Raw genomic sequence first — 18,895 nt, forward strand, 5'->3', positions numbered from 1 at the left:
GTTGTTGTTTGAAAGTCTGAAGGGTGGAATAATGCATGTAGTTTGTATCATCCATTTTGGCAGATTTCACAGAGAATAGTTTGTGCTGTCATTTGGAGACAGCACACATCTTTTGCAAGCATTTAGTTTCCTTATAAAAATAAGTCTACAACAATCATTAATGAAATAGGTGAGGTTCAAGAACATTAAACATAACTCAATTTTATAAATACAATCATTAGATTCATTCATTAAATTATGTGAAATTTTAAAGAATTAAGAACTAAGTTATACCCTTAGTTACAACAAACGAGATTTTATCTAGACGTGCAATTACAAAACGAGCTTACTCAGCATGAAAACAATTTCTATCACGTAAATTTCTCTTTTTCAAATACTTTTATAAGGTCCAAAGTTTTAAAATATTTTTAATTTCCTTTCTGATTGTTTATAATAACCGTTAACTTTCACAACAGATGCTCAGAATGTTTTTTTAGTGAATGACGAAATTAATGTCTGGTCAATTATATTAAACTGATTCATCGTGGTTCCCGATGCTTTTTTCTAAACGTCTTAACATACAGTTTATATATATTTTTTTGAAAATGGGAAGTTATACGTAATATGAAATTTTACTTAATTATGAAGCTTTGAGCAAATAAAATGAGCGTTGTATTTGAAATAGTTTTGCTTATATAACAGCTACTATATTTCAAGTTAAGTTGGCAATGAATGGTGTCAGCTGGTTTCTTCCGCAAGTGAAATCGCCTTGGTGTTTTAATTGATATTTTGGTTTGTAGATTTGGTTATGATTTAGTTTTTTTTAGTTATTTATTTCTTTATTAATTACTTATCAAAAATAATTTGTACTATTCGCTTAGTCGTTTTATTCTGCATGTAGCAAAGTTTCGTGGAGGTTTTCTTTATTGAGATAAATTACAAGTTGTTCCAGTTTCATCTAATAAAAAGTGAAACTACTGTGCAATTGTACGTTCGTGTTATTGTAAAAAATGGAAACATTTATCTTAAATAACAACAGGTAGTGTATATGGTGATTATTTTAAATTGTCCTTATTTGTAGTATGTTAAAATACATTCTAAGGTGCATTGAATTTGGTGCTGTATTGTTTATTTTTGTTATTTAATATTCATTTTTTAGTTGTGTAATAACTTTCAAGTCATAAAAGAAGTTATAAAATAGTCTATACTATTAACTTGCATAACTTAATGTAATGTTCACTGACATTTTATGTTATGTTTGTGTAAAGTTCTCAAATCAGCTTGCCCTGGTACTTTTAACTCTGCTATCATTTGATATAATGTCACTTAATTGAAAAATTAAAAAAAAATTACATCAAAATCGTATATATATGTATATATTTACAGACACAATGTACATTGTGTTTGTAAAATTATGGTGGAGTTTTAAATGGTTACAGCTTTGAAACAAAGCATTGTAGAGAGATCAAATATACATCAAATGAAGGAGAGGGACTCCTAGTTTCTTACCTATTAGTTCTTGATGTGTGCTCCTTTAGTTACCCTGCAGATGTCAAGACAATATTCTGCCTCTTACCATAACATGGCAGAGAACATCTGGTGTAATAAAAGAAACAGCTTCGGTGATCCTTTCTTTTAAATGGTCCAGATTTTGAACTTGAGTAGAATACATTTGTGTTTTTTATGTAATCCCTAAAATAGAAATTCATGGGAGTAAGATCTGCAGATCATGGGGGTCAGACAATCCACCTTTCCCGTCTGACCCATTGTGGAGAAAATGTTTTGTTAAGAAAATCCTACACGATTGTGGTAAAATGTGGAGTTCTGTCTAACTGAAAAATGGAATTCTTCTGCATTTGGGATGATGGATACTTCTAACATATTCAGGAAGATGTTACCCATTATTGTTTTTTCAGAAAAAAAGAAGGGGCCAATAACTCTGTCTCATTTAATAGCGCATCACATACACTGATTTTTCACTGTCACACTGATGTTTAATAATGGCATGTGGAGAACATGGAACGTTGCTTCATCACTGAAAATGAACTTGTTTAACACATCATCATTCTGCTCCAACATATTCAGAATGTTTATAGCTAAATCAAATCATTTCACTTTGTCCTCTGGATAAAGTTGTTATAACATCTGAATTTTGTACGCAGTGAACGTAGCTGTCTTTTTAACACATTGCTTAAAGTTGTTTTAGGAATGCTCATGCAATTGTCTAGAACTTCTGCGCAGATTTCTTAAGGATACGCAAGAAACTTGTTCATACTGTTTCAATTGTTTCATTTGCTTCAGTAGTCTGTTTGAGTTGAGTTGTTTATCCTATCGCTGAATGTTATTTTTATGCTGGTGGTGGGGGGGTCTTCATTGTATATACGACTGTATTCATGCCTAACATGTGTAACTGACTTAAATATAGAAAGCCATAACACACATTGAACCTTCCTCTACACAGTAAACATGAAGACTAACGTGCACATATTGCTTGTTTGTACTGGAAACATAACGTATATGTGCTACCCTCCGCACATATAGTGTTTTTCATTCATTTAACATACAGTTCATCTCTACATGCATTGTTCTGAAGCTATAACCATTTAAAACTCTGCTATTATTTTACAGAACACTTTATATTATATTTACACACACACGCACGCGCACCCGTATAAATGCTGATCTCTGGAGTGGTAATGTCTAAGCCTTTCATCCAGAGGTCCTGGTTTTGAATCGTGGTTAGGCATGGAATTTTTCATACGCTACAAAATTCCATTTCCATATATCATCTACAAGCTTCAAAGCTTCTATATAATTTCATCAACCCAAAAAATAAAAATATATTTAATTTGTGATAGAATAAGTGATAAAGGTAAGCCAGCTAGTTTGTTTAAGGGAAAATAGTAGCCTTTAAATCTATCAAATATAATTCTTATTAAGTCAAATATAATTCTTACAAAGTATCTGGAATCTTTTTTCACTTATTTCTAGGCACTTGTTTATTGTTATAAAGCATAAACCCCCTTTTCATGAAAAATAATAATTTTTATCTTAAAATTTTATCACTCGCAGAAAATTGAATATTTTTTTATTGAAAACAATAATTGCATTTTATTCACCAGTGAAACCAGCGGTCAAGATATTAGACATATGCACCTAACCATCTCTACTACTTCAGCTTCCACTTTTTTGTAGCTAGTGTTAATACAAAAATATATATATATACATATACATAAAAAAAAAAAAATAAATTATACATTTTCTAACCATGCTATTGAGTGGTGGGAGGTGAATATTCGCTGATGAAGTATATATCATTAAACATACCTTTGAATGATTTAGCACAAAACTTGAGCTCTGCTAGATACTATTCAATATGGCATTGGAGAAAATAATGGAAGGACAGTAGGATAATTGTGTATTTTCTGTGTAATCTGAATGTTATCTCCCTGTAAAAAATGATGGAGATGAACAGCTTTGTTGAGGTAATAGACATGATCGTGCAGGTAACATGCCTATTATCCCGACCCTATCAATTATTGTACAATAAAATAAAATTTACTAAATAATTTTCATACAAATTTTGAGTTTCGGCAACAAAACGGTAAAATATACTGCAACAAAAACAATGCTTTTGCATCGTTTTAATGAAATGAAAAGAAATGAAAATGAAAAAATGAACTAGCTGAAAATCAAATTTCAAATTAAATGATCTAAAGTCCAGTGTTCTAACGACAATGATTAGCCAGCTATTTTGTTAGAAAAAAATTGTGTAATTGCAAGTTAAAGATGATAATCTTAAATAAGTTTGGTTTATTCATTTCCGTTTATTAAACTGTAATTAATAAGACACTTCAGCGACTACTCTGGCATTATCTGAAACTTTGAAACAGTTTCTTGTAAATCTGCAGGAATTACCATATCCTCAGGAATAGGTAGTGACTATCACTACCCGATAAAATACAGCAGATCCACAGGCAGTAACTAAATAAATTATAACAAGGATGTGTAAAACTAATCTTAGTACTTATCCAAAGGAGGAAGAATTAGATGATGACAATAACAGTCAATACAAGCGCAGTTTATTTAGGTCATGGTAGTTTACGGTTTTGTTTTGAAAAATAAATTTAAATAAGGGGAGTAAATTCTAAACTTGAACTTGATCGATTGTCCAATGATGGATTTCAATCTCGGGTGCTGGGTTTATTTAGTTAAATTTACCGCTTAAATTCTCAGGTGTAATTATTTCTTTATTTTATCACCGATGAAAGCGAACAGATTTATGAGTGCTACTTTAGTACGCAATCTACCATCATCACGAGGTGTAAAGTAGCCATCCCACCTAATCGGTTAGCACCCCATCAAATTTATTTTAAATAATATTATAAATTATATACAAAAAATTTTTGTATAAATATTTAATAATAGTATTTTCATTTATATGTAAATAATATTATAGATTAAATGTCAATTAGACGAGGTTAGCGAGCATTAGGTTAAGTTTGGTTCCACCGGGTTGGTCTAGTGGTGAACGCGTCTTCCCAAATCAGCTGATTTGGAAGTCGAGAGTAACAGCGTTCAAGTCTTAGTAAAGCCAGCTATTTTTACACGGACTTGAATAATAGATCGTGGATACCGGTGTTCTTTGGTGGTTGGGTTTCAATTAACCACACATCTCAGGTATGGTCGAACTGAGAATGTACAAGACTCTACACTTCATTCACACTCATACATATCATCCTCTGAAGTATTATCTAAACGGTAGTTACCGGAGGCTAAACAGGAAAAGAAAGAAGAGGTTAAGTTTGGTTAGGTCCGGTGGTCCCGGGTTCGAATCCCGGTCAGGCATGGCATTTTCACACTCGCTACAAATCATTCATCTCATTCTCTGAAGCACGCCTAACGGTGGACCCGGAGGTTGAACAAAAAATAAGTTTGGTTAGGTAACGTCGTTTCCGTGAACGATATCAACATAACCTAACCAAACTTGTTTTTTTAGCCTCCGGGACCGCTATTAAATGGAAGTTTTGTAGCGTGTGAGAATGGCGTGCCTGACAGGGATTCATATCCGGGATCTCTGGATGAAAGGCAGAGACGCTACCACTCGCGCCGCGGAAACCGGTAGTCAATTTTTTTTTTTTTACCTCCGGAACCACCGTTAGGCATTGCTTCAGAGGATGAGATGAATTATATATAACTTGTGTGAAAATGCCATGCCTGACCGGGATTAGGGTAAGTCAATCTTAACCTAACGCTCGCTAACCTTGTCTAATTAACAATAAACTTACAAATAATATACACAACGGTACGGTATACACACTGATCTCTATATAACTGGACAGTGGATCGCGTATTGGAATCGGTAAAATTTGAAGCGTAAACTAGCGCCCGCATACGAGTGGTAGAACTAAATAAAATGAAACGGCGCATGCGCAGAGGTTAGTGTAAAAATAGGGATAAAACTGTGTTTTAAACCGATGCAGCAGAAGTGCTCTTTTTTTTATTTTGAACAGTGATCTCTGTGTAAAGTATATATCTGATCCTAATAAATTTTTTACCACTGTCCGTAAATTACTGCCACTGTTGCGAAAATTACCGTTCCTTTGGTTACGACTTGAATAAAATAAATGCCCCTACAATCACGAATACAGTCGCGTACAACGTTTTTATTTAGTTCCCAGCCGCTCGTTCTGTGGCGCTGGAGTACGCTTCAATATTGAACACTTAATTATAGTTTACGCCAAAGATCCCCCGTCCAGTTATATAGAGATCAGCGGGTAGATTTCACGATGATAAGCCGCATATTTAAGTATTACAGATTTATGATGTGATAATAATCGAACAAAGTCTGTTTTAATCGTATCGATTGTTTTTTGGTTTTTGTGCAGGACCGCAAAACAATTCTTGTAAACCTTAAATTAGTTGTAAACCTTAGAGGCTATCTGAGAAATTTAGTGTAGAATCCATGGAAGACAGGAAATGAACTCAAAAAAAATTATATATGGATCTTGATATAATTGATATTATCATTTCTTGAATCGATAATATTTTTGAACTTATTTAAAAAAAAAAAAAAATTATATATTATTTATTTCTAATGATTCTTTTAATTACATATTAAATTATCGACTGATTCTTTCATTTATGAATGGATTTATTATTATTAAATGGTTCACATATTTACAGTTTTAAAAAAAAAAAATTGTATTTTTCCAAATGTCGAAAACATCATTAATTTAAATCTGTCATTATTATTTTCATCAAATTATACTTTCTACTATCTAAGCGCACTGATTTTTCGTTACCTTTACCGACTACTGTTGTTCGGTTGTACTTTAGTTTATTATTAATTATATTCTCCGCTATACAAATAAATGTATTTAAAAATTAATTTTTAATTTATCGAGGGGAATGTGTATGTTTATGAATTGGCAGCAGTGTTTTAATACAAGGTTAGCCGGTACGGTGGTGGTACTATCGGCTGTCATCATCTCCGTCGTCTTACTGGGATTCATCTGCTGCGCGTGCGTCGCGCATTGCTATCATATTTTATCATTCATTACCAGTATTCGTAAATCGGTTTATTTGTTAGTCGTACGGTGCCTGTCGGTGAATGCGCTAGTCGTGTGTGATCGTGTTCAAATAAAAATATAGTTTTGTGTTCGGGAGTGTTTATTAATCTCGCCGCCGGTTTTTGTTTTTAAATTTAAATCGTCGGTCTGCGCACCAGCTTTTATCTTTCTGAGTATATTGGAATAATATTTGTATTTTTTTTGTAGTTGTTTTAACAGTAGAATCGTGCAATTTGTAAACGAATAATAACGTGTGGCTACACTTCATACAATATTATACTTAGGTAGTTTTGTTTTATTCTTTTATGAACAGCGTAACTTGTTTTGTAACAGGCTCGCTTTGTCTTGTTTTGATGTCGTACACGGACATCCGTGTGCGCCTAAACGTGTGTATTATCACTTTGGAAACATTGTAATTTTATAATTATTTACATTTTGCACGATTATATTGTAGTTTCCGTTAGGAATTAGTAAAACTATGTAATAAACGTCTAGAAATACATATAATATATTAATTTTACAAAACGCGTACGTTCTTTATAGATTTATCGTTACAGTAAGCAGATTATCAGCCTTAATTTAACGAATCGCGTTACAATAATACCCCTGAAAATAAAATAAAGTCTAAAGATAATTACTTATTTGATAAATGTTATCGAATTAACGCGCGGAAATAAGTTACTTTTGACTTGTAACTAATCGATTGAACTTACGTTAAAAGTTACCGTCATCAATTTGAAATTCTGCGCAACAATTCTGCGTGTTTTTTTCAGAACACCGGTCGACCGCTAGCGAGAGGCCATCTTAGATCTAGGAAGTTTCAAAGTTACTTCTGTGTATTCCAATTATCAAATCAAATCACGAGATTTAATTCTCTTAAACTACTTATTGAGGCCGATTTATGTTTTCTGAATAGATTTCAGTAATACGGTGGTTTTAAATATTGATTTTTTCAGTTCGGGCCGTAACTATCTTGAGAAAAATAAACTTGTAAAAATTTACCTATTTATAATATTCATATAGTCGGAAACCGATAGATATGCTACTCTGTTAATAAAAAGGATGTATTTCAAAATTTATCCGGACGAGTCAACGGGTACCGTGATAAATTACGTGAAGGTTGTAAATATATAAAATGTATAATTTAAAAAGCGATAAAAAAATTATTTGAGTAGTTATTTACGTATAAGTTAAACGAAAGTTTAGAAAATTCATTTTTTTAACGCGCTAAATAGTATTATTTAAAAATTCACCGAGGCGGTAAGTTTTTCTTTTTTACTTCTTTGTAAAAGTAAAGGAAATATTGTGAACACGAAAAATTTTCGTTCTCAGATTCCAACGGAAATATCCGTAACTACTCGGTTACGGCGTGACGTCTGTACGTACGTATGCATGTATCTCGCATAACTCAAAAAACGATTAACGTTAGGATGTTGAAATTTTGGATTTAAAATTGTTGTAACATCTGGTTGTGCACCTCCCCTTTTGTTTGCAATCGACTGAAACAAAGGTGTCCAAAAATTTGGATTTTGGACTTTTTAATAAAGTCCTCGTTGAGAGATTTTCAACGATGCATCACATAAGCGGTACTTATTTTCATCGGTTCCAGAGTTACAGCCAGATAAAATTTTAATTAATGTAATATTTGGATCTTACAAGGGGAAGGCACATCGGTTCAAATCCGACTTCATCTCCTTTTTTTTGGTGGAGAGATTAATTTAAGCAGTTCTGTAATTTATTAAAAACGCAAAGGAATTATTAAGGCGCTTTTCGTTAGCCGAAATAATGTGTACTTACACGAAAATAGTTCCTCCGTCTGTCTAAATAGTGGAGGTGGTTCGAAGAAGTAATTGTTCGTAGAAAAGATTGCAAAAGATAAGGTAACATTTTTAATACTGAACTACGCGGTATATAGTTGTGGTCGCCAAACGATGATTTGACAACCCGTTTTTAAATGTTGAAAATGTATCGTAATTTTTTGATGGTGGTCGAAGAGATGACATATTTGATAGAAGTATATATTATTATTTTTTTAGTAAGGTTTATTCAAAGGGTTGTTAACTCGTTCTGAATTAGTATGCAAGTTTTTGTACGGCCTAACGATTAGAATTTCATTTACCTTTGCCGCTTGCATCCGTGATTATTTTTAAAAATTAGTTACTTAAGATAATTTTGAGTCTTTATACAGATTATGATGTTTCAGATATTATTGATAAATTGTTTAGGAAGAAAAAAGAGAGTCGGCTTATTAATTTAAAATACAAAATGTTAGTATTTAGTTATATTAGATACAAGGTATCTTGTTTAAAAAAAAATTGATATGGACACCGCATGATGACTTCTTTGTACGCTCATTATAAGATATAACATTTTTTTAAAATGAAAAATACACAAAATTTTATTTCGCTAATAACTTATGATTTTTTCATATTTTTTTTTTTTATTGTTATTACTGAATTAGTATTTATTGTAAGATTTTTTGTTATAATCCGAGGTAAATAATTAATAATAAATCGTTATATTTAAATTAAAAAAAGAAAAAAAAGAAAAGGAAATGAAGTATGATTCGAACCGATGTATCTACCTTCCCCTTGTAGGATCCAAATATTTCATTAATTAAAATTTCATTTTGCTATTACTCTGGAACCGATGAAAATAAGTACCGCTTGTGATATTTCGTTGAAGAGCTCTCAGTGAGGGCTTATTACTGCAGTTAAGAAAAGGTCCAAAATCCAAATGTTTTGGGTTTTGGGCATTTTTTGGACATTTTTGGTCTTGTCGATTGTAATCAAAAGGGGAGGTGCTCAACAAGATGTTATAGCAGTCCTTATTCTAAAATTTCAACGTTCTTAGGCTAATCGTTTTTGAGTTACGCGAGATACGTACGTACAGACGTCACGACGAAACTAGTCAAAATGGATTCAGGGATGGTAAAAATGGATATTTTCGTTGAAATCTGAAAATCTAAATTTTTCGTTATCGCAGTACTTCCTTTACTCGGTACAAGAAAATAAAAATACGAGTATTGTTTCGGTCTGAAAAAAAAATTTACTTTAATAAAGCGGCTGAATGGTATCGCATTTACCGTGCGGCATATTACTTAGTTCTGCGATAAAGGCCGCATTATACTTGGTTTGCTGTTTTTTTCCTTAATAAATAATGTTTTAAAGTATCGGTAAATTTCTTTAAAATAAGTCTCATTTAACATACACATTATATGTCTGAAAAGTTTCCGAACTAAATTAAAAAGAAAGTACAGATTTAAAGATAAACGAATATACTCGCATCAGCCCTCTACGAAGAACCCTTTTCTAGTTATAAACTCGTTTCGGAGCCGGCGCTGCAAGTCCTTTGGATGGACGGATTATAGTCGAAAAAGCGGCCTTTCATCTTCGACTTGAGTTTTTGGGAAAATAGTCTGCTGGAGCCAAGTCGGGTGAGTAGGACGGATGGGATAAGACGGTGATTTGATTTTCGGTGTAATAACATGTTAAAACTGTTGCCACGTGTGTCGGGATATTCCAACCGGATTCAACGAATGCGACGCATCAGGTGTTTCATTACTTCCAAATTGAATTTAAGATTCACGGTTTGACCGGTCGGGACGAATTCGTGATAATTGAGGCCTTTTTAGTCGAAGAATGCAATCAACATCGTTTTCATTCTTGATTTTTGCCGCCTGCCTTTCGCCGGTCTTTGTGCTTCAAAACTCAACCGAGCAGCGGATTGTCGCTTCGTTTGTGTGTCGTACATGAAGCACCGGCTTTCATCCCTAGTTACAATCGTTTGCAAAAAATTCGGGTCGCTATCGGCAGTTTGAACGAAGTCTTGAGCGCGAGAAAGACGCACCTGTTTTTGTTCGGTCAAGAAGTGTGCAACGAAACGAGAGCACACCTTTCGGCGGTTAATTTTTTCTGTTAGATCGGTACGCACCGCGTCCTTACCGATGTTTAGTTCTTTCTGCTACGGTCCGAAGGGTAAGATGAGGTTGTTCGAACAGGAGCGCGCGCACTTTCGCAACGTTTTCGTCGTGAATAGCTGTTGACGGTCTCCCGCTTCGTTCGTCGTCATCCAACCGTCTTTAAACCGCTTCCACCGCGTGTATGTTGTAGTACGAGATGCGGTTTCATCACCGAACGCTTGCTGTGTCGTAGAATAAGTTTCAACGAAAGTCGAACGCAAAATTTTATCGCGCTTCTATTTTTCATGTCGGGAACTAGCACACGGTCACATGAACGCGACGTACGCGGCCGAATAGAACTCGAGACTGGAGTGACGAAACGTGATGACATTTTGCGTACTCGTCAGATATCGTACTACGTACTTCCACGGTCGTCCGAAAGATGGCGATATTTGTATCGACTACAGAAATTCAGTTCGGGATCTTTTCAGACGTACTGTCTATGCACTTCAGTAGTATATTTATATAGAACAATTTTTCAGTAGTAATCTTACAAATTGTTGCATTATATAGCCTAATACTGATACGGTTTCATTAACCTTTTATTATTAATATTTAAAAATAACGCCGTATCGATATGAATTATAATAAACTTACTATATCGAATATTAATTTAATATTTTTTTACGCCGCTACGGGTTTCCTTGATGTTTCCGAGAATATTGTAGATCATTCTTATTTTGTCATCTTTGCGAATATTGTTCTTGACGTTGTATATAATTGTGATCTTCTTCGATAAAGTATTTATTTATTTCTGGACTGTCCGATCAAAATTAATTTGTATATCATTTTCATAATATACGCGCCATCTTGTAAAGTAATGTACTTAAATTATGTTTTTAAGCCTGGTATGTATTATTTTCTACTTTCGATTAATTTCGTATAAAATTTATTACTAAAAATTGTGTTGTATGAAATTCCACGTACGAGAAATATTTCTACGTTAAAATCTATAAATGTTTTTCATGCAAAAAACCTGTTCTGAAACTAAGAAATTAGCAATTGTTATACTGTTGATTATCTACTTCCCGGTATTATTATATAGGTATAGTTATCACACGGACGAGAAGCGAACTGAATTTCCTGTTTATAGAATGTTAGAATATATTATTCTTCGTATCGTTGTGGCGAAAGGGTAGCGTTTCTGTTTTTACTTTTTTGTACGAAGTAAAGGATTTATTGTGATTACGAAAAATTTCGGTTTCCAGATTTCAGCGGAAATATCCATTTTGACCATACCTGAATCCATTTTTACTAGTTTCGGCGTGAGGTCTGTACGTAGGTACGTATGCATCTCGCATATCTCACAAACAATTAGCCGTAGGATGTTGAAATTTTGGATTTAGGACTGTCGTAACATCTAGTTGTGCCCCATCCCTTTTGATTACATACGACTGGACCAAAAATGTCCAAAAAAGCTCAAAATCCAAAATAATTCGGATTTTTGATTTTTTATTAACCGCAGTAATAAGCCCTCATCGAGAGCTTTTCAACGATATATATCATAATTGGTACTTATTTTTATCGGTTCCAGAGTTATAACCAGATAATATTTTAAGTAATGAATTGTGTGGATCTTACAAGGGAAGGCACTTTCGAGTCATCTCCTTTTTTTAATTTAAATATATTGATTTATTAATCCGATTGGAAAAACGTTTTACAATAAATAATAATTCAATAATAACAATAAAAAAAAAAAATATCCCAAGTTATTAATAAAATCAAATTTTATGTAATTTTCACACGTTTATGTAATTTAATAGGCGTACAAGAAAGTCATGTGGTGTCCACATCAGATTTTTTTGGTTTTACGTAGGAGGAGGCCAAAAAATCTGCTCGCAAATACCACAACGCGCCCGTTCCAACCAAATCGATCCGACTAAACCCCCTCCTCTTGTCAGCGACATGTCCGATACCAACCTTTCGGCATCATGCCGCACCGCTGTGTCACCAGACAGGAGAAAGGAAGCCAAGTTGCACAGAAGGGAGACCGCAGTGATCCTCAACCCCGGCGACCGAGCAACCTAGTACCCAGACGCAACACAAGACAAGACTAGAGTTTAGATACCTTAACAGCTAGACTTGATCAAGCCTATCTTCTATTACAGAGGCAGAACTGAAGCAGTCCAAAGGCTCATGCGGCTTAGTGTGGGCTTAAAAGTCTGTTTCCCGAAAGAACAACAAGTCTCGACCGCGGTCGAACCTTACTTGCTTCACTCGCACTTCCCGCACTTGTACACCGGTACAGTCATACGCATCGCGTTTGTCTTCTGTCTTCTGCCCGAGTTCAGTGGAGTCTCGACAGCCTTTTCCATAGCGGCGACCCTGTAGGACCCTCCCGTGCCTCAGCTGCCGAGCTGTCCACCTCCCTCAAGCGGTCCGACGAATCCTGCTCGTGCAGAGACACGCTATGCCGGTCTTCTTCAGTCATATTGTCTTTTAGAATGTTGTAACACATCTTGGATGGATACAGAAATCCATTTTTGGGTTGTCCAAAAATCAAGCTCAAAAATCAAGCTTCCTGTCGATCCATTTTGCGATGACATTAAACTTATTCGCATAATAACTGTTTGAAGAAGTCGATATTGACATACACAACTATCGATTAGACAATACCTATCGATATAGACGACATTAAATTTAATAAAAGAAGGTGTTCTTAGTTATTTATGTATATATATATTTTTTATATGTTTTTTTTTAAATTTATACAGCCGTGAGATCGGTGAAGTTTGAACTACTCCGGGGATTATAAGAAAGCTGTGGAAAATTCCGTACCGATTAGTTCAGTAGTTTTCGCGGTTATAGGGAATAAACGACGAAGACGTTGTTTCTTCATATAGTAGCGAGATCGTGTATTTTATGATGCGGTTTGAATCCAGGTTTTAACATGATTTCCATTGATTCGACCAGGCAAATGCCGAGACAGTTTTTTTAAATTTATTCATAGTTAGCATAACTCTCCACTGATGACGTCATATTTTCACTTTATAATTTTGTTAAGTACCGATCAGAATGAAATATTTATTTATAAAATCTCTTATGTTTGTAATCGATTAATTTTGCGTTCGTTCGTTCGATTTATGTTTTATCCATTGTTGGCCGAGACCTATTAATTTAATCTACGTATTTCATTTACGAGTTTTATTTAAACATTTGTTTTGTAATCGCGAAAAAATTTCGGTTTTCAGATTTCAACAAAAATATCCATTTTTACCATCCCTGAATTTATTTTGACTAGTTTCGGCGTGACGTGTGTACGTACGTATGCATCTCGCGTAACTCAAAAACGATTAGGCGTAGAAAGATGAAATTTTGGATTTAGGACTGTTGTAACATCTAGTTGTGCACTTCCCATTTTGATTGCAAAATCGACTCGACCAAAAGCGTCCGAAAAAGCCCAAAATCAAAAAACTTTGGATATTGGATTTGTCTTAACTGCAGTAATAACCTCTCATTGAGAGCTTTTCAATGATGCGTCATAAGTGGTACTTGTTTTCGTCGGTTCCAGAGTTACAGCCAGATAAAATTTTAATTAATGAAATATTTGGATCTTACACGGGGAAGACATCGGTTCGAATCCGATTGCATTTCCTTTTTTTTATTTATATATATTGTTTTATTAATAATTATTAACCTCTGATTGTAAAAAAAAATTACAATAGATACAATTCAATAACAATTTAGATTCGGAGTAACAGTACAAGGTGAAAAGATAAAGATGCTACGATTTGCTGATGATATAGTAATTCTAGCCGAGAGTAAAAAGGATTTAGAAGAAACAATGAACGGCATAGATGAAGTCCTACGCAAGAACTATCGCGTGAAAATAAACAAGAACAAAACAAAAGTAATGAAATGTAGTAGAAATAACAAAGATGGACCGCTGAATGTGAAAATAGGAGGGGAAAAGATTATGGCGGTAGAAGAATTTTGTTATGTGGGAAGTAGAATCACTAAAGATGGACGAAGCAGGAGCGATATAAAATGCCGAATAGCACAAGCTAAACGAGCCTTCAGTAAGAAATATAATTTGTTTACATCAAAAATTAATTTAAATGTCAGGAAAAGATTTTTGAAAGTGTATGTTTGGAGTGTCGCTTTATATTGAAGTGAAACATGGACGATCGGAGTATCTGAGAAGAAAAGATTAGGAGCTTTTGAAATGCGGTGCTATAGGAGAATGTTAAAAATCAGACGGGTGGATAAAGTTACAAATGAAGAGGTATTGCGACAAATAGATCAAGAAAGAAGCATTTGGAAAAATATAGTTAAAAGAAGAGACAGACTTATAGGCCACATACTAAGGCATCCTGGAATAGTCGCTTTAATATTGGAAGGACAGGTAGAAGGAAAAAATTGTGTAGGCAGGCCACGTTTGTAATATGTAAAACAAATTGTTAGGGATGTAGGATGTAGAGGGTATACTGAAATGAAACAACTAGCACTAGATAGGGAATCTTGGAGAGCTGCATCAAACCAGTCAAATGACTGAAGACAAAAAAAAAAAACAATTCAATAATAATAATAAAAAAAATAAGAAAAAATCAGAAGTTATTAGTGAAATAAAATTTCATTAAATGTGTATAAGGGTGTTTCTAAAATGGTGGGCTAGTTATACTTTTTCGAATGCTACTTTTAAAACTAAACAGAAATATCCTTAGGAAAAATGGATATCCATTCGTTTCTCCTTCGTTCTCTCCTTTCTCCTTTGTTTTCCCCCTGTCCGCCATTTTGTTATTTTTATATAATAATTTATATCTCAAGTTCGAATACAGGAATCACATTAATATTTGGTAAGCGTCTTGGTAATGAAGCAAAATATCAGGACTTAAATACCTTCGCAAATTACAAAATTGCGGCCATGTTTATTTTTCAGTCCCTTATATCTCCATAAAGATTAGTTTAATTAAAACGTATGTTTTCCTAAAATATTAAGCCTTTTATTTTGAAGAAACTGACATTTCACTTTTTTGAATAGGTTAACAAATAGTCGAGTTACGGGAGAAATTTGATGTTGTAATTCTGTGTTATAATTATTAGGTCTATTATTGTGAGAAAATCTTACTTAATTTGATACTGATTTACAATATTAGATTTAACAATAAATAGGAACAAAAAATATTTCATCGAATTGAACGTGAAGAGAAGTAACATAGTTACGAGGTATTTAAATATTAAATCAACTTCCAGAGATATTTAATTTTTAAATGGATTATGATGTAGAAATATCAGGTATTTAAAAATTAAAAGTCCTCACCTGTCTTACATCGATAAGAAAAGATTTAAATGCGGTTATTTAAAATTTAAAGAGCTCTTTAATACGATTAAGCCATAGAGCTTTAATTTTATATGCATTTTTAATAGGGATGATTACGTATGTGTATACAAGGTGTTTCTAAAATACTGGGCTGGCAATACTTTTTTGGATTCTAGTTGTAAAACTAAACAAAAAATATCCTTAGGAACGGCAATTTCTCCTGCGTTCTGCCCCATGTTTATTTTTCAGTCCGTTACATCTCCATAAATATTAATTTTATCAAGATTTATGTTATTTACTAAAATATTAAGCCTTTTATTTTTAACAAAATTAAATTTTATTTTTGAAAATCGGTTAACAAATAGCCGAGTTATGGGAGAAAATTAATGTTCTGATTATGTGTCTGTTTTCATGTCCTCCATTTTACGTTCAATTCCATGAAATATTAATCGTTTTTATTTATCGTTAATTCTAGTAAGTATCAAATTAAGTAATAATTAAAAAATAAAACAACTACCTGCGATAATCTTGCGTTAATTATTGTAGAACATTAGGTGTTATTAAACGGTTAACAATTGTTAAAAGTTATCAGAGATGTTCAAAGTGTCCACCGTTAGAAATTACACAAGTCTCCGGTCTTTTTCGGAGAGATTGTCTTAACCGTTCAAATATTCCAGGAATATTCCTAATTTCTTGAAATTCAGTTTTGATCCTTCGTTGAAGATCCTCGGTGTTGAGTATCGGAGTTGAATAAACGATATGTTTCAAACGGCCCCAGGTAGAAGTCAAGAGGCTTTAAGTCGGGCGATCGGGCAGGCTAGGGCACTGATCCTCCGCGGCCTATCTGTTCTTCACGGAAAGTTTCACGCAGGAAATCTTTTACCGACCGACTGAAATGTGGTGAGCTCTATCGCGGTGAAACCACATATTTCTTCTTAATCGTAGAGGTAGGTCTTCCAAAAAATTTGGAACATTTTCGGTTAAATGAGCAAGATAATTTTCCGCATTTAAATGAAGAATAGGACAGACAGGACGTTAAAAATAGTCATTAAAAATACCTGCCCGTATATTCAGGGAAAATCTTTGTTGATGGCTACTTTGGAAGGTACAATGAGGATTCTCGTCGCTCCAGATACGCTGGTCGTAATAGTTTTAACGCCATTCCTCTTGAAAGAATCTTGACTTTTACATTGTTAACATGATCAGCTGTAATAGTCGCCGTGTAAAATTATTCAAACGTCAAAAATTAATATCTATTTTTTTATTACTATTTAATATTAAATCTTATCGTCGGAAAATTATTGCTTAACCGGATACATACTAGAATTAACAATTAATATTTAATCAAACCGAAGGTAAAGTGGAGAACATGAAAGACATAAAATTACAACATTAATTTTCTCCCGTAACTCGACTGTTTGTTAACCGATTTTCCAAAATATAATGTCATTTTGCTCAAAATAAAAGGCTTAATATCTTAGCTATTTCATAAAACTTATATTTATGGAGATATGTCGGATTAAAAAGTAAACATCGCCGCCATTTTGTAATTTTCGAAGATATTTAATTCCTGATTTTTTGTTAATTTTAAAACTTTATTACAAAGACGGTTACCAAATATTAATGCGATTCCTGTATCCGAACTTGAGATATAAATTTGTATTTAAAAATAACAAAATGGCGGACAGTGGGAAAACGAAGGAGAAATTGCCATTTTTCCTAAGGATAATTTTTGTTTAGTTTTACAAGCAGAATACGCAAAATTATAGCCAGCCCACCATTTTAGAAACAAATGTGTGGTACCCACGTCAGAGCTTTCGTTTTACTTTATAATAATATTTGTGTTTATCTCCTTCAAAAAGCCATTATGTACATCGATTATAATAAAATATTTACTTTTTTACACGATTATTTATGTTTAAAGGGGATTTTTGGCTAATAAGCTTTAATCGGCCGTGTTAGTGGTGTGTATATACGTTCTTGGTTGTGCTACCCTGGATTTCAAACGTTTGAGATAGTGAACTCAAAATAGAATTTGAATAACATCGTGGAATTTTTAGTCGGTTATGATTATTAATAAAGAATTAGTTTTTTCTTCATATTCGGTATGGATTTGTCTGTTGAACAACTCTTTTAATATTATAAACTATTAACTCTTGTTAATTGTTTATCGATTAACTAGTTAACTCTAGATAATTGTGTCGTTCGTAATTATAGTATTTCTTTTTGTTAGGCTATTTAAGATAATGAATCTGTTGCTGTAAGAAGTTGTGTTTTAGGTACCACTTTATAAAAAATTTATTTTTAATGTGTTACCCAACCTATATATATATAATATTTAAGTCGATCTTAATATATATAATTATATGAGAGAGAGAGAGAGAGAGAGAGAGAGGAATTATAATTAGAAGGAGAGGAATTGGCCTTGTGCAATCTTAGGGTTATCATCGTAAATATTACTTACATGTTAATGGTATGTATTTTCAAGGTCTAAACTACCTCTTAAATAACTATGAAATCGTGAAACGCTAAAAAAGTATAATTTAGCAAACATTTTTATCTCAGAAGGATCTGTTTTTCGGTTTGAGGTGAAACGTACGAGGTCTGTAAATTAAAGTAATGAGACTAGTTTTTTGGAGCCGTAGTGGCGACACTGTAAAGTTAACAGTAAACATATAATTATATGAAAAGTTGATTTATATTAGGTATTAATATTTTACTCTATTGTTGCCGCGTGAGATGTAAACAAACTTTTCGTTAAAAGAATTTTTGTTGTGCGTTACAAAAATGAGTGATACTAATTATCGGGTTTTGTGTTAAACTCGGTTAGATTGCTGCTGAAACTCTTTCAAAATTAAAAAGGGCGTATGGAGATGACACCCTGTCACAAGCCCAAGTTTTCAGCCGGTTTAAAGCATTTTCAGATGGCCGAGAATCAATTGCGGACGATCCACGCTCTGGAAGGCCGGTTAACGTGAAAAACTGACGTCAATGTTGAGCGAATCAGAGACTTGATACGGTACCATCGGCGATTAACTGTCAGAATGATTGCGGAACAGTTGAATTTGAACCTTACCGCAGTCCATCAAATTTTGACAAAAGATTTGAAAATGATAATAGCGT

At 33.4% G+C, this 18,895-nt stretch overlaps 1 protein-coding gene across 3 annotated transcripts in view; it reads left to right on the forward strand.

Moving 5' to 3' along the window:
- The first annotated feature begins 752 nt into the window (after positions 1-752).
- Positions 753-18,895, forward strand: part of LOC142326463 (ATP-binding cassette subfamily G member 4) — a 125,659-nt gene continuing 107,516 nt past the window's right edge. Inside the window, exon 1 of one of the 3 annotated variants that reach the window (XM_075369024.1) lies at positions 753-1,018. In XM_075369024.1, the coding sequence (XP_075225139.1) occupies positions 990-1,018 (29 nt within the window). In that variant the 5' untranslated portion in view covers positions 753-989. Of the gene's footprint in view, positions 1,019-6,469; positions 6,836-18,895 lie in introns of those variants that run through there. The other 2 variants (XM_075369023.1, XM_075369022.1) reach the window with 2 other exon arrangements.

The sequence above is a fragment of the Lycorma delicatula genome, chromosome 6, assembly GCF_047948215.1.
Source record: "Lycorma delicatula isolate Av1 chromosome 6, ASM4794821v1, whole genome shotgun sequence".
NCBI classification, from domain to species: Eukaryota; Metazoa; Arthropoda; class Insecta; order Hemiptera; family Fulgoridae; genus Lycorma; species Lycorma delicatula.